The sequence below is a fragment of the Berghia stephanieae genome, chromosome 2 (genome assembly GCF_034508935.2).
Source record: "Berghia stephanieae isolate SIO BIC M18660-M18661 chromosome 2, UCSD_Bste_1.3, whole genome shotgun sequence".
NCBI lineage: Eukaryota > Metazoa > Mollusca > Gastropoda > Nudibranchia > Aeolidiidae > Berghia > Berghia stephanieae.
This window is the reverse complement of record NC_088361.1, coordinates 67,166,095-67,180,502: the sequence shown is the minus strand read 5'-3', so window position 1 is coordinate 67,180,502 and position 14,408 is coordinate 67,166,095. Positions and strand designations below refer to the sequence as shown.

The 14,408-nt window shown below is 36.3% G+C and overlaps 1 protein-coding gene across 12 annotated transcripts in view; it reads left to right on the top strand.

Annotated features, from left to right (window-relative positions):
* The window catches only part of LOC144965377 (endothelin-converting enzyme homolog), a 257,576-nt gene that overhangs the window by 234,807 nt on the left and 8,361 nt on the right, over positions 1–14,408 (top strand). For all 12 annotated transcript variants that reach the window (XM_078900643.1, XM_078900654.1, XM_078900653.1 and 9 more), the window contains 4 exons: positions 928–1,026; positions 1,788–1,865; positions 3,317–3,423; positions 10,600–10,710. In XM_078900643.1, the coding sequence (XP_078756769.1) occupies positions 928–1,026; positions 1,788–1,865; positions 3,317–3,423; positions 10,600–10,710 (395 nt within the window). The remainder of the gene's footprint in view (positions 1–927; positions 1,027–1,787; positions 1,866–3,316; positions 3,424–10,599; positions 10,711–14,408) is intronic.

Sequence of the window (14,408 nt, the reverse complement as noted above, 5' to 3'; positions counted from 1 at the left end):
TCTAGACATTATTTGATGCATGATCGAGTGTTTATGAATATGTGTTTCTTTTGCCACCTAACAGCCAAATTTTAAAGGTTATTTTTTTCTATAATTTACATTGGAACGTGAGCTGTCAAGACAGGAACATGTGGTTTGCCATGTGCTTCTAGACCTTTGTTTACGTTTGGGGCACCTAATTTTACTGCTCTATACGAGTGGAGTAAAACTCATTTCACGCTATGAAGACATTTATTCAAACTCCGATTTTATAAGTTAAGCTTAAAATTCAATTTTAAACATCCGGTTTATCCCAATATAATAGACAGCTAGAAAACCACGCCTGTCGGACAGCCGTCATAATGTAAACAATGGTAGTGATTGGTAAACATAGCAAACTACATTGTGTTTATGTGATATAGCCACTGTTCTACCGCTTGTTCAATAGAACCAACAAAGAAAACTATGTGTATAAACTTAAACGTTTATAATATGATCGAGAAAATTTTGTAATAAATAGTCACCCATCTGGCAATATAAACAGAATAACAATGATCGGAGAGAGAGAGAGGTCTACTTCATTCACGTTATTGTTTGTAAACAACCAACCTGCTTGTCCGAACACGTTTGAAGATGTGTCACAAATTCCACGTTTTGATTGGTCAAAAATCTACTGGTTGATACTGTTGAGAGAAAACTAGTCATAATTTAAGTCAAACCCATTCAATTTGTATTTCATTACTGTGTACTGTGATATTAAATTGCAAAACATCTCAAATGTGATCTAGTACGGTCATAGCTATGATAAACTAATAATAAGCAACACTACCAGGGTAGCGATAAGTTTAAGCTTCCCGGTAAGATGAAGAAAAGCTCGATTAAAGTAGGTTGGATGAAGAGAGAAAGGTTTGTTGATGATCTTGCTGTTCATTTATTTTGTCTTTTCAGATTGAAAGTTTGATTATTTTTGTCAGGAATGCTTTTAAGGATTATCTCCTTAGGAAGTTTTGGATGGGCAGAAGCACGAGGATAAAAGCTGAAAAGAAGGTGAGAAAAAGAATAGATGTGCACACATAATGCGATGGGATGTTTGGATTCGCCTATTCACAATGCTGAATAAAGTTCTTAATATGGTGATTGGAGTTGCCTCGCTTTAAATTCACTTTCGTTCAGCTGCTTGCAACGGGGCATCGTGAGAGAAAAATTCAACATTTTGATTGTCTCTCGGATTTTTAATGACTTCCTAGTATAGCTTTACCATCATACATAGGATGTGAATGAGTGAGACAGCCTGGGTTTGGCCCTGAACATCTGAAACGATCTCAAAACCTATTTCTGTCTTAACAAGGATTCCTCCCGTGGCTTTTAAGCTCAAAGGGAGTGAATTAATCAATGTCATTGAATTGCTTGAGCTATCGAGTTAAGTCCCTTGCATAGAGAAAAAACGTTTGCAGTAATAATGTATAAAGTGAAAACAATCATATTATTTCAATCGATTTTACTGAATTGATGTTAATTGAACCTTAAACAATAACATCTTTTTCGTCTTGACCTATGAATAAATTGGAAGAAATTGGAAAGGCACAATGAGCAACACAGTGATGTACATATCAAATACGGTATTGAAATACAATAAACAGTTTTCCATTTAACCCTATTTAAAGACTCATCATTTCTGTTATTTGAGACCTTGAGTATTCAAAAATTAACGTATGATAACTATATATTTAAATTGCCAACATATTTTTTGTTTGTTTTTGTTTTAACTGTTCATATGATTAACGCTCATGATATTTATTTTGTTCCAGGTTGATGCAATTATTGACAAAATCAGCTATCCTTCTTATATTCTCAACATGACATTTTTAGATAATTATTATAAAACTGTAAGTATCATTATTTTCAAAACACATACTCATTATGCCATTAAGCTTGTTTTCTTAGATCTCTCTCTCTCTCTGGGTGGGGATCCTGACCTCCCGTAGTGGGCAGGGAGGTACTTACTGTGTCCTCTATCCCCTTATATCTATTTTCCAACTTGCTTTCTGTCTTTGTCTTGGAATGAGATTACTTGGTTTTGTCCTGGCCTGGCCGGATACCCTGGCTGAGAGGGTAACAGTCAAATGTATAGTTAGTTTTGGGAGATGGTATTTTTTTCTTTGTAAATCATCTCTCTGTTATGCACTGTATTATGTTTTATTTACATGTTATATATAATTTGTAGACATTTGAGTGTGTTCCTCTTCGTGGGGACCTGTGCTCAACGTCAGGATGAGACATTTAGGTGATCTCAAACTAAGTACTTTGATAGTGTGCTCTTGGAATCTACATGTGTTTCTTATTTGAACCAATTCCCCTTTGTCTTACCTTTTCTTGGGTGTACTTTAATTGTAATTCTAGAACTTTTTACTATCCCATATTCTTCCTTATTACTGGCGCTGATATGACCTTAATGTGTTGCAAGCGCCGTAAAACCCTTAAAAACAAAAACAAAACAACAACTTCGATCTCTAACTGGTATGATAATTTGTAGGGCAGTGACCAATAGTTATAATACTTTTGTTTTATCACTCTTGTGAAGGACGGTTACATTTTGATTGCATACCCATTCAACCATCAGAATTAGAATCAATCCTTTTCTTCTGTACCAGTAATATTTGATTGTAAAGCGACATTGATTGGCTTTGTTGATTATTAGTTCAAAGCGCAGCACAAAAAGGCCCATTTCACCAATTATGTGGAACTATTTCCGGTATTTCAAACAAGGTTTTAATTGATTAATGTTTAATTTGTTTTGTGTGAAAGTACTTTGTGTCAACTGTTGTATCCAGAAAGTTGCAATGAATTAATGTCTGCTGCTTTTACACAGTACCTGGGATAAATTTTGACCCAATCAGTAAACCATACAATCACCGTAAGATTTTAACAAAACTGACAATCGACGTATACAACACTGTGAATAATAAAAGTTATGAAACATCATAATTATTTGTTTGGGAAATATCAGTCTGGAAAAGATGTGTGTGTGTGTGTGTGTGGGGGGGGGGGGGTCTATTTCAAGGAAAAATCCAAAGTCCGAAGGGTGAATATTTCTGCTGCCAAGAGAGCAATGGATTGTTTACCGCTAAAGAGGAAGAAATATGATCAAAACCAGAGTTTGAGCTCGGGTACTACATATTGATATGATGTATATATGATATATGATATAGGAATGTGATGATATCTGTAATAGCATTCCGCTCCTAACTTGTTTTTTAAAGATATAATTAGAAGTCCTCATTGGAAAGTAGATTTATATTGTTATTTTTCTAATCTTCACCTGTCTCATTTCTAACAGATGATGGTTGTAAAGGATGATTGGTTTTCTAATATATTGTCGTGGAGAAGGTTTGTCATCTCCAACATGAATGCTGAACTTAACGCTGTGCCTGACAGGAAGACCAGGTACGTGGTATAAAGTATGTCATCCGCATCGTTATCTTGTGGTAGTCGCATTCCATATAATTGTCGTCGCGTAATCATCCTCATCATCATCATCATCATCATCATCATCATCATCATCATCATCATCATCATTATTATCATCACTTTCTGTTGAAATTACCATGCATGAACTCAGTAAACTCGAGAGGTAGCCTTCATCGTGTAATTGCCTATGGCTAAAGCATGTGACTCCCAGTGAGACCTATGGCATCAATTTTTCCTTCCAATTCTCTCCTGGGCTATTCTCTCTATTTCTATATCCTCGTTGAATACCCCTCGATCTCATCTGAAGTTGGACCCCCCCCCCCCCCCCCAGCTGTTTCATGGCTGTCCACTACTTCTCTTTCCTTGTTGACTCGAAATCAAATCTTGTCTTGTGTATATTTGTATTTGTATATCTGACCAATCCATCTTCCTTTCCGAATCTGAATCAGGGAAGAACAAGTTTTGATTTGGTTCTTGTATTATTTTTTACCCTTTACAACTTGTCGCTAATACTCTCTATCTCTGCATTTTAATATTCATCCTCTGTAATTTCGGCAAAAATCCGAGGGAGACAATTCATATTAAACTGTGTTTTTTCAGCTTACATCAATTCATTCCCCTTGACTTTTTCCGGGTGCTCATTTCGGTATTCCGTAAAGATTATACGTGAAAGAATAAAGAAACTATGAGACGAGTTTCACTTTTATTTCAAGTAAAAAAAAATGTTGACATGTATTTATAATGATGTCCCAATTGTCTCAAAGGGAACCGAGCTCACAGGGAATCAAGCCAGATTTGGGCCCGGTTACACGTTGCCTAGTTTTTCTGACTATATAATTAATTAGGTCACGAGTAATTGTAGGAACGTGCTTTACATTTAAATAACGAGACGGGCTGGGGCTGCACTGACCATTACCTAAGAATCTGCTCCCCATATGCTGTGGAGTGGGTTCGGTGTTGGAGCGACAAGCTATGATGATGACCTGGCTTTATTATTGTATTGACTTTCAAACCAACAAAAAATATTGTCCATTACAACTCTGTTAAAACAAACCCATAATTGAGTCTATTATCAGACATGCAAATATGTGCAGGACCAACAAAAATATTTTTTTCCAATTTGAAAAAACAGCAACACAGATTAAGCATTTGATTATTTCCGCCATTTAAAATCTTTTACAGTTATTAATTTCATTTTCAGATGCTGTACAATATCATGGCTTATGATTATATTATATAATATCAAAATCAGTGGCGTCAAGTTCTAAATTATGCAATGTCTGCATGTGTCCCTTAAGCCATTTTCCTCTGTGTTCAAACTCCAACCAATATATTAAAGTTGAACTTGTGTGAAGACGCGAGAGTCCTTTGGCCCATTATTGATGGCAGTTTTGAGGATTTTTATCTACTTATTCGAATTGAAAGTCTGGTATTTTATTTGGTAGAACAACAAAATATGCGCGACACATTTCATTCCAATTTTGAGGTGCTCATTATATTACTTTTAGAATAGGTTCCTATCCCAGTATTTAAACGCCTCTGGTTTTATGAATAAATAAATGTATGAGTGAAAATGTTCTTGCGAAATGAAACAGAAGCGGTTGAATTCTTTGATGGTTTGGTCAATTCGCAAAGCTGATATATGAAGTTGCCGTTCGTAATTTCTAGAAACAAACTATTAAAAAGATTTACAGGGACAGAAACATCACCATGCAAATTTACTTTACACAGATGTAAGTGAGTCTTTTCTTTATTTTTTTTCTATTTCTTTTATATTTATAAATATAGCATGTGTAAGTCATTTTCTTCTTCTGATTCTGGCTCCACTTTATACTGTAAGCGCGCCACACCGCTGCAATGCTTTATGTGCAATTGAGTTAGTTACATCTTGTAATTCTTGTTCGCTTAATGCTCAATGCACGTTTAAAATAAATTTACAAACGTTACATAAATATATGTATAACGTATACCACAATGGTATCAATAGCAGCAGTGTATGAAATAGCCTATCATTATCATGAAAATGTAATGGTAAGAGGGTAGTGCTGTAACAATGATTTAAAACTATATCGATATATTATTTCGTTTCTCTTATCCTTTTGGGCAGGTCATTCCACACAAGGGACCCAGTGTGGGTAAAGGAACGACCGCCATAAAATTTATAATTATATTTATTTCTAAGAGTGCGCTTCTTTTTGTCAGTCGAGCATCGGGAATTCCTATTTGATACATATATTTCTAACATGCTTTTAATGTAATCAGGTGCTTCATGATTTAGGCTTTAAAAAAAAAACCCCAAAAAACCAGAGCAATCTTGCAGCCAGTGCAGCTCATACAGAATAGGCAGGGAGTTTGCCATTCTCTTTTGTTTTGTCACTAATTTAGCTGCACTATTCTGCAGGCGCGAGATTTTATCATGCCTTATGTGAGATAAAAGGCCATTGCAATAATCTAAACGTGATAAAATAAGAGTTATGACGAGTTTCATTGCTGTATCTTTAGTAAGGAAATCTCTAATGGTGGATGTTTTTTAAAGATTATTTGTAAGAGTTTTACTGAGGCTGTCTACTTGCATTTTCATAGAATAATCATGTTCTAGGAATCCCCGAGATTTCTAACGCCTGAACGAAGGCTGAATTGGACAGCCATTTATAGTCACACTTAAATGTTCCATCAAGCCATTTCCGCTTTTATTTGTAGTTCATGGCATAACCTCTGTCTTTTCATAATTCAATTTCAACTTATTCGTTTCCATCCAACATTTTCCTTCTGTAATGCAGTTCTCGACAGACGGTATCAATGAAGGAATATTGCCTTGAACATCAAATTTGTATAGCTATGTATCGTCAGCATAAAAGTGATAGGAAATTTCATTTCTTACAAATGTTTCAGAAAGATGTTGAGTATACATTGTCAAAATGACAGGACCTAAGAGTGACCCTTGTGGAACACCATACCAAAGGCAGAATCCATTCAATCTAGCCATATTAATCTGGACAACTTGTTTCCTACATTCTAAACTTAAACCATTCAACCTCTGTTCCTCTGATCCCAAATGTTATATTCAAACGTTTGATAAATATTGAGTAGTGAATTGTATCAAACGCCGCTGATAGATCTAATAAAGCCAAAAGAGATACATTATTTACGTCTAAATTGTTAAGAATGTCGGTACTAAGTTTTACAAGGGCAGTTTCAGTGTTGTTGAATGATTTATAGGCAGACAGGAAACATTCACTAAGATCATTACAATTTACATGACGCAGTAGCCTTTTTAAGACAGTTCGTTCAAGAACTTTAGATAAAAAGGGAAAGTTCCAAACTGGTCTATAATTTGTGTAATCATGTGTGAATAAAATGATTAATTCATCAATTGTTGGCCCGTTCCTTTAACTGCCGCACTCTTCATAATTTAAAAATTTTAAAAATTGGCCAGCAAACTCGTCCTTCAAATATCGATCGATTTAAATGACCCTCATCTTGGCAAAAACTCTCAAACCTGATACCTCAATCGATATATGAAGGACGAGTTTTCTGGCCAATGTTTCAAATACGAGTTTTTTTCAGAGCACGGCAGTTAACTGGTGAAAGATCAATTCGCTTGACCTTCACATATGACCTGACACTTCAGTATCATTCGCGTGACGTAAAAGCAAGAGTCATTGACGCCAGAAAGAACATTGTTAATATTGAGTGTCACATTACAACTATGATAATATGTCTATATCTCAACATAATGAGTCTACCATCATGGCATGTTTATCTTCCGTTCCATTTCTCTCATATCCTATTCAAGATTTATGGGTTTGTTGGGTTTTTTTTGGTTGTACACATCATCATCCATCGTGGCTCGTGCTCTTGAGCACGTTGCCGGTCAGCTGTCTCCACGAATCACGATCCTCTGCGGTGCGCATGAAATCTGTGTTGCTTTTAAAATCACATTTGGCCATTCTTAGGTTATTTAAATAAGTCATTCTTTGTCTTCCTCTAGCTCTCTTTCCTTCGATCGTCCCAGATTTTACCAACTTTTCTATTCCGTCTCTTCTCCACACATGTCCCAGAAACGGTAACTGCCTCTTTCTGATGGTATCGATCAATATTCTTCCTCTTCTCACCTTCTCCAACACTTCCTCGTTCGTATACCTGTCTGTCCATGATAGCCTCAACATTCTTCTATACACCCACATCTCGAATGCCTCTAACCTCCTCGTACATTCTCTGTCAAGTGTCCACGTTTCACAACTGTATAAAAGGGTACTTATAACATATGTTTCTACTACTTTCATTCTGATCTTCAACTTTAGGTTGTTGTTTGACACAACTGGTCGCATTTTATGGAACACGTTTTTTGCTATTGCTATTCTTTGTTTTATATCCTCTATGTCACGTGCGTCATGGGTGATGATAGTGCCTAAATATTTAAATTTCTTTACTTGTTTGATGGTCTCTCCTTTGCTTGACAAGTGGAAGATCGTGGTGTTGTCATTCTTTGAGACCACCATGCATTCGGTTTTCGTAAATTTAGTTTCAGGCCCATCTCTTCACTTTTGCACACCAGTATATCTAAAATTTTCTGCAGTGTTCTGGAGAGTATGCCATCAGAGCACCATCGTCTGCATAACTTTTGCCATTCATATTCTGCCCTCCAACGACGACGCCTTTCATATCTCCAATTTCTTTGAATTGGTTGTACACATATCGTTTGGTATTTGATCATTAATAGATACTTCCTGGTTGGAGTTGAGGATCGAAATTGAAACATTTAAATATCAGTACGCAGAGTACGCAGCCATGTTTGGTTCTTGATCTTGATGTTTGGTTTGAGTTATAAAAATATTCTATAAAGCGTCGTTTTGGACGTTATAACGATTCTGCAAGGCTCCATAAGGTTTTCTCTTTTTAATGTTGTAATGTGTGTCTATCTGCATTTTATGGGGTTATTCATCCGTTGATTTATACAGTTAATTTCGTGGCTGTTTTTGATATATTTCATTACTATTTTAGACAACCTAAAATATTAATGGTTTGCTAAAGAAACACAAATAATTTGGCAAATTATTCACACTATCATTCTGTCTATCTATTTTTTTTCATTCTTAAACTTAATATAAATTTTGAAGCACATGGCATTCTCATTCTCCGCTTTAAGTCCCGCTGTATAGGGAGGACCCTCTTAAATAGTTTACAATGTATTATGAGACATTATTATTATAAGTTAGAATAATTCCACTTGGTGCCAAATCCGCTCCCTTTTTTATGCAAATCTACTCACCTTTCTTTCTTTCTTTCAAAATAAAAAAAGAATAATTTTAAGAAAAAGAAAGAATTAAGTATCCTTTCAAACCAACAAAAACAATTACATGTCTAACTACGAAGTGCAATCTTCTTCAACAAACTTAACTGTACGCAGTAAATTTGGAAGAATTATTAGACGGTGGATTGGAAGGTCGGATGGAGAAGTGGGGAGGGGGGGGGGGGGGGGTGTCAAGAGAAAGGGAACTACGAGTAGAAAGAAGGAATCCCATACAGAATTATAATTTGACGCTCGTGATGCAGTAATTAATACATGTTTATATTCCGACATAGATGATACATTTGACAGTGTCTGGCGTTAAACACAGAAAGGGAATCATCTGGTCAGTAAGGGAGTGTCTAGACAGAGATCATTTCATTCTCAGGATTCGTGAGGTTTAAAATAGAGGCAGAAGGTTTGATTGACTCAGCACAAATTTTTGACGCGTTTACAATGCTCTAAAATGCGCTTTTGGCAATTTTCCCATTATTCTACTACTACTACTGCTACAACAACAACAACTACTACTACTACTACTACTACTACTACTACTACTACTACTACTACTACTACTACTACTACTACTACTACTACTACTACTACTACAACTACTTATGAATTAACTGACTCTCTAAAACGTTAGGCGTTAAACGCAAAGGGAGGGGGGGGGGGGAGAAGAGAGGGGTTGAAGGTGCAGAATTTTGGAATTGGCATTTGTGTGGGTGAATACAATATAAGCGCTCTATCCGTTGCGAATAAAGTTTTCGACAATATGGATCTAAAATTACATGAATAGATAAAAATATCCCATTGCTAATATTTGCTACATTTTAGATAATTCTGAAAACCAATTAAATTAAGTATGAAATTGTTCTGTGTAAGATGAATGAAAAAAGATATACACCGTATACAACGAATCGAATATCAAGTGTATTGGCTATTGATATGTATTAAACTAATGGAGAACACTAATGTAATAGGGCAATGTGGCTCAACGGTACGGTATTTGCCTCGTACGTGAAAGGTACCGAGTTCGAATACTCGCTGCGCTGTGTGACCTTCAGCAAGTCACCTCGCCCTAGCTCATTTGCGGCGCTGCACTGCGCCGCTGACGCTTGGGCTTTTCCATTCCTCCCATGGAATTAGACCCTAAAGACAAATTTCACAAATGGGATGAATAAGGGGAATGTATTTTTTATTTATTGTTATATTTTATTTATATTTGCGGTCTATTCCAAATATATTTTAATTATTATACTACTGTACTGTGGATATAAACATAGATCGAGACGAATCTTTTAAACCATCAACGATCAAAATAAGTCTGGCAATAAAGTATATAGGTGAGTGCAAATGAATCTAGCATGAGGGCGGCCGGATGACGATTCCCAGGTAAACAAAATTATGACAGCCCAAGCAGATTTTCTAAATTATAATTTGAGACAACGGGTGATAGAACTGCCTTAATTTTTTAAAAAAGGTTTGCAGGGTGCTTGTATATCAATCTGTAAAAAATAGTTTTATGAATGATTTCCTATAATTCGGTGCTCGTTGACAAAAATTTAACATACTTTGCACGGAACAATTTTGATCCCCAACCCTATTTTTAAAAAAAGAATAGATATATTCTAATATGAACGGAATTAATATACCTACCTACCAAACCCTCCTACTTACCTACCTATCTTATATATCTATAGGCATCATGTCCCGTCCTACATGTTAAACGTTGCTGTTGACCAGGGACCTCTTGTAAAGAGCTTTGAGCACATTTAGTGGATATTGCTCAATTAAAAAAAAAATTTAGGCGATCGCAATGACCATTATGTTACCTTCTACTTATCTTTTCTCTTCTCCAGCTGGCTGCGTCCCCCTGTGACAGTCAATGCCTACTATTCAGCGACTCGCAACGACGTCATCTTCCCCATTGCCATGTTTCACTTGCCTTTTTACATTCCAGACGGTCCGAGGTAAGATGATCACTTTGTTCTCTGGAAAAAAATTGTAATTACGCTTAACAGGCGTCATGTCTCGTTCTACATGCTACGTGTGGCTGTAGGTCAGGGACCCCTTGTAAAGCGCTTTGAGCATGTTTAGTGGATATTGCGCTATATAAAAGCTCACGTTTTTTTGTTGTCGTTTTTTTTCTCTCCCTTCAACCTCCCTCGGAACTTGTTTTTTTAAAAATTATTTTGTTGTTGTTGTGATTCTCTATTTTAGAAAAACACATCGCTCTTTATCAGTATTCCAACTCAATGGTAATTATGTGACACATCGGTTCTAGCTTATCCAGACGCTAATGATTCAAGACGACGTGCACTTATTTGCAAGTCTGACAACTCGATTCCACATGGGCTCATTGTTGTAATGGAAATCTAAAAAATGACGCAAAGTATTGTAACGTTATTGTAACGTTACAACGTTAAACTAGGCCCACAAATGGGTTCGGATGTCAGACCTGCGTATATGTTCACGTCGATTCAAGAGGATGAAAATTGCGAAAATATTAGTTTGTAGTCATTTCAGAGCCATTCGGCCCATGGAACCATAGAGTTTATCTCGGTTTCTATAACGAGAAACGGACAATAGCATTTGCTTGCTACCCTCTTTTGATAGGACATAAGTATATATCGCAAAGTACTTTCCGCCAGATCTATTAAACCTAGCTACCCAATCACTGCTGGTTGGACAGGCGGGGGAGGGGGGGGGGGGGCGAATTAATCTCGACATCAAGATCCCTTTGCACGTGAAGCGAGTGCTCTAACAACAGCGAATGAAATGGTTTGGCTATGGCTTTTGAATTGTAGGTCGAAAATTTGAGTCGTGATCGCAACATCAATTCCTTAGAAATGACTCGTTACTAACATTTTCTCACCATACTCAAGTGTAGATGAGTATCACACCGGTATTGTCGTTTGCTTTAGTTTTCTTTGGAACACGTTTTTTGACCATTTAAAATGGATACTGCCCTATATAGAAATTCGCGATTTTTTCATATAAGTTTTTTTTTTTAATTTCATTTTAAAATTTAAAATTAAAATTTTCAGCGTCTAGATCGTGATTCCATCTTGTGATTCCTAAACAACGACCAAATTTATCACCCTTGCCATGATTCCTTAACGTAATTTCTAAACAGCGGCCAAAATTATCACCCTCGTCGATCACAGGGAATGGTCACGATGAAATAAATCAACTGTGATAATAATATGATTAATGGGTTTTTTTTAACATATTGTCCTTCCCTCTCTGCGAGTAAATAATATGTCTTTGTCCAAAATCTGAGATAATCATTTATGACAGTGTATCCAATATTGTGTTGACGTTAATACCACAAACCTTGAGTGTCTCGAGAAAGTTTTCGTTGGATTGATTTATGTCAATAAGTCATAGTTTTAAATTTACACGTCATAATATATTCATTTTAGTTTATGATTATATAGATAGAACGAAGATGACGTCACTCAAGCCTTTGTTATTGTATTTTGCCAACCGCGTTTGTGAGTGATTCTCACTAAACTGTATTACCCCGACTATAAAAGTTCATGGTTACACATAGTTTTGTGTGTTGGTCCGTTATACCTCCGGATGGCAATGTTATGAGCTTCTTAGCCAAGCGCATACTATCTATAGAGTACCTGGCGATGGGCCGAAATCATCTTTATCAAAGGGACTCTCTTATCAATTTGGTACAAATTAGGAATGAACTAGAAAACGATTAAATCTAGATTAAAATTTTGGAAATTGAGTTATCATTATTTACACGCGCTGCAAGAGAGGGGTAGGTGGGATGGGGACCATAATGAAGGTCATTTTTAAAAACTTGCATTTTTCTATAATATCACTCGCCATTGTTCAAGCCTCCATCTCATACCCAGTTCTATACCAACAGTAAACTAGAAAAAAAAAAGTGGTGCAGTTCTCCTGCAATACAGCAAGCTTGAGTTGGTTGACGGAATTTTACCTATGTAATAGGAGATGCTAGAATCCGACGACAACTGTAGAATTTTAAAACTTACGTATATTAGCCGGCCGAAAGAACCCGTTCTAAAGCGAAATAGAGGTTACCATAAATCCTTCCATTTTAGACACACTTACAAAATATCTCTGTCGTTAACCTGGAATTTAGTAATGTATTTATGTCCTTATTGATTTTTGTTTTTGGCCGAAGAAGGGCTTTGAACCCGAAACAATCCATGTTGGTTATTTTGATTTTGTTCTTTTTTTTTTTTTAAAGCTGTTATAGTCATTTTTGTTTATTACTTTTTTACAGTCCACAGCATCTAGCAGCTTATTATCACTTTGTCTTGAGTTGCAACGTGCTTTTTGCCTCCCTCCCCACCCCCGATTTTTCTCACAATATAATATTGGAGAGAGCTTTTATTCATACCAAGTCTCTCGTCAGGAAATTGAACATAAAATCTTGCTTTATTTTTTTTTTTTTAAGCCTGAAAAGGCGGTTATACCCCGTTAGCACCACAATATTAAAAAGATGTGTTCACTAAGATAACGACATAGAGGATACAGGCAACGTATGGATGAATAGAATTGTTTTAAAAAGCGACTCTTCGTTAATCTTGCAAATTTCTCGGTTAATGGGAATGATCTATATTGCCCTACCATGTGCTCGAAGTCATTGGTCACATTGCAAAGTGTGCTCATAGTGAAAAGTGTTCACAGCTTTTGAATTATCTAACATCACGATTGGTCATTTTGTTCTGCTTGACTCATGGGTATGTTTACAACTTTCATAAGCAAAGCAGTCTGTTTACATTTGTCAAGAAACATCCAATCGTTGTAGAGCAACAAACCATGTGATTGATGACTCGGTTGGACGAGAACATGAATATAGATCGCTCCCATTCCACGCTGATTATAGGGTCCTTATTATAGATAGTATGCAGATGACGTCACTCAGGCCTTTGTTATTGTTTTTGCCATCCGCGTTTGTGAGTTGTTCTCACTAAACTGTATTAACCAGACTATAAAAGTTCATGGTTACACAGAGTTTGTGTGTTGGTCCGTTATACTTCCGGATGGCAATGTTGTGAACTCCTTGGCCAAGCGCATTCTATCTATAGTCAAAATTGGATTCAATAGTCTGATGTCACGCGCCCGGCAACGGCGGCCATCTTGGTTCTAAACAAAGAAAATCATTGCTTTTTATTCTTCATGCTGGCTAGAACTTTTCATTCCCTTTTCATATGCCTTGTGATCAGAATGTGTAAAAGTCAATACATGATCAAATTGATGGGGTTTTTTCCCCTCTGGATACGCGTTTAAGCTCGCCGGGGTAATATTTCATACGGCGTCCGCCATTGTTCCGATAGTTTAGAGCCAGTGTTACTAAGTTACCATACGTCATTAGGAAGGAAGTGACATTACGACTGTTGAAGACTATTGCGGAGGTGTCGTGTACGCGATCATTCTGTTAGTGTGAAGAAGGAAAATAATGATAACTCAAATTTCCCAAACTTTAATTTAGGCTTAATCGTTTTCTAATTCATTCCTAATTTCTCCCAAATTGATACGATGGGTCACTTTGATTTCGGCCCATCGCCAGGTACTCTATATAATCAAAAAATAAAATGAATATGGCAGTAAAAAAAAAAGAACAAATTACCAACCACAGAACTCTTTGGTCTCAAAGCCACTTTCATCAAACAACAAT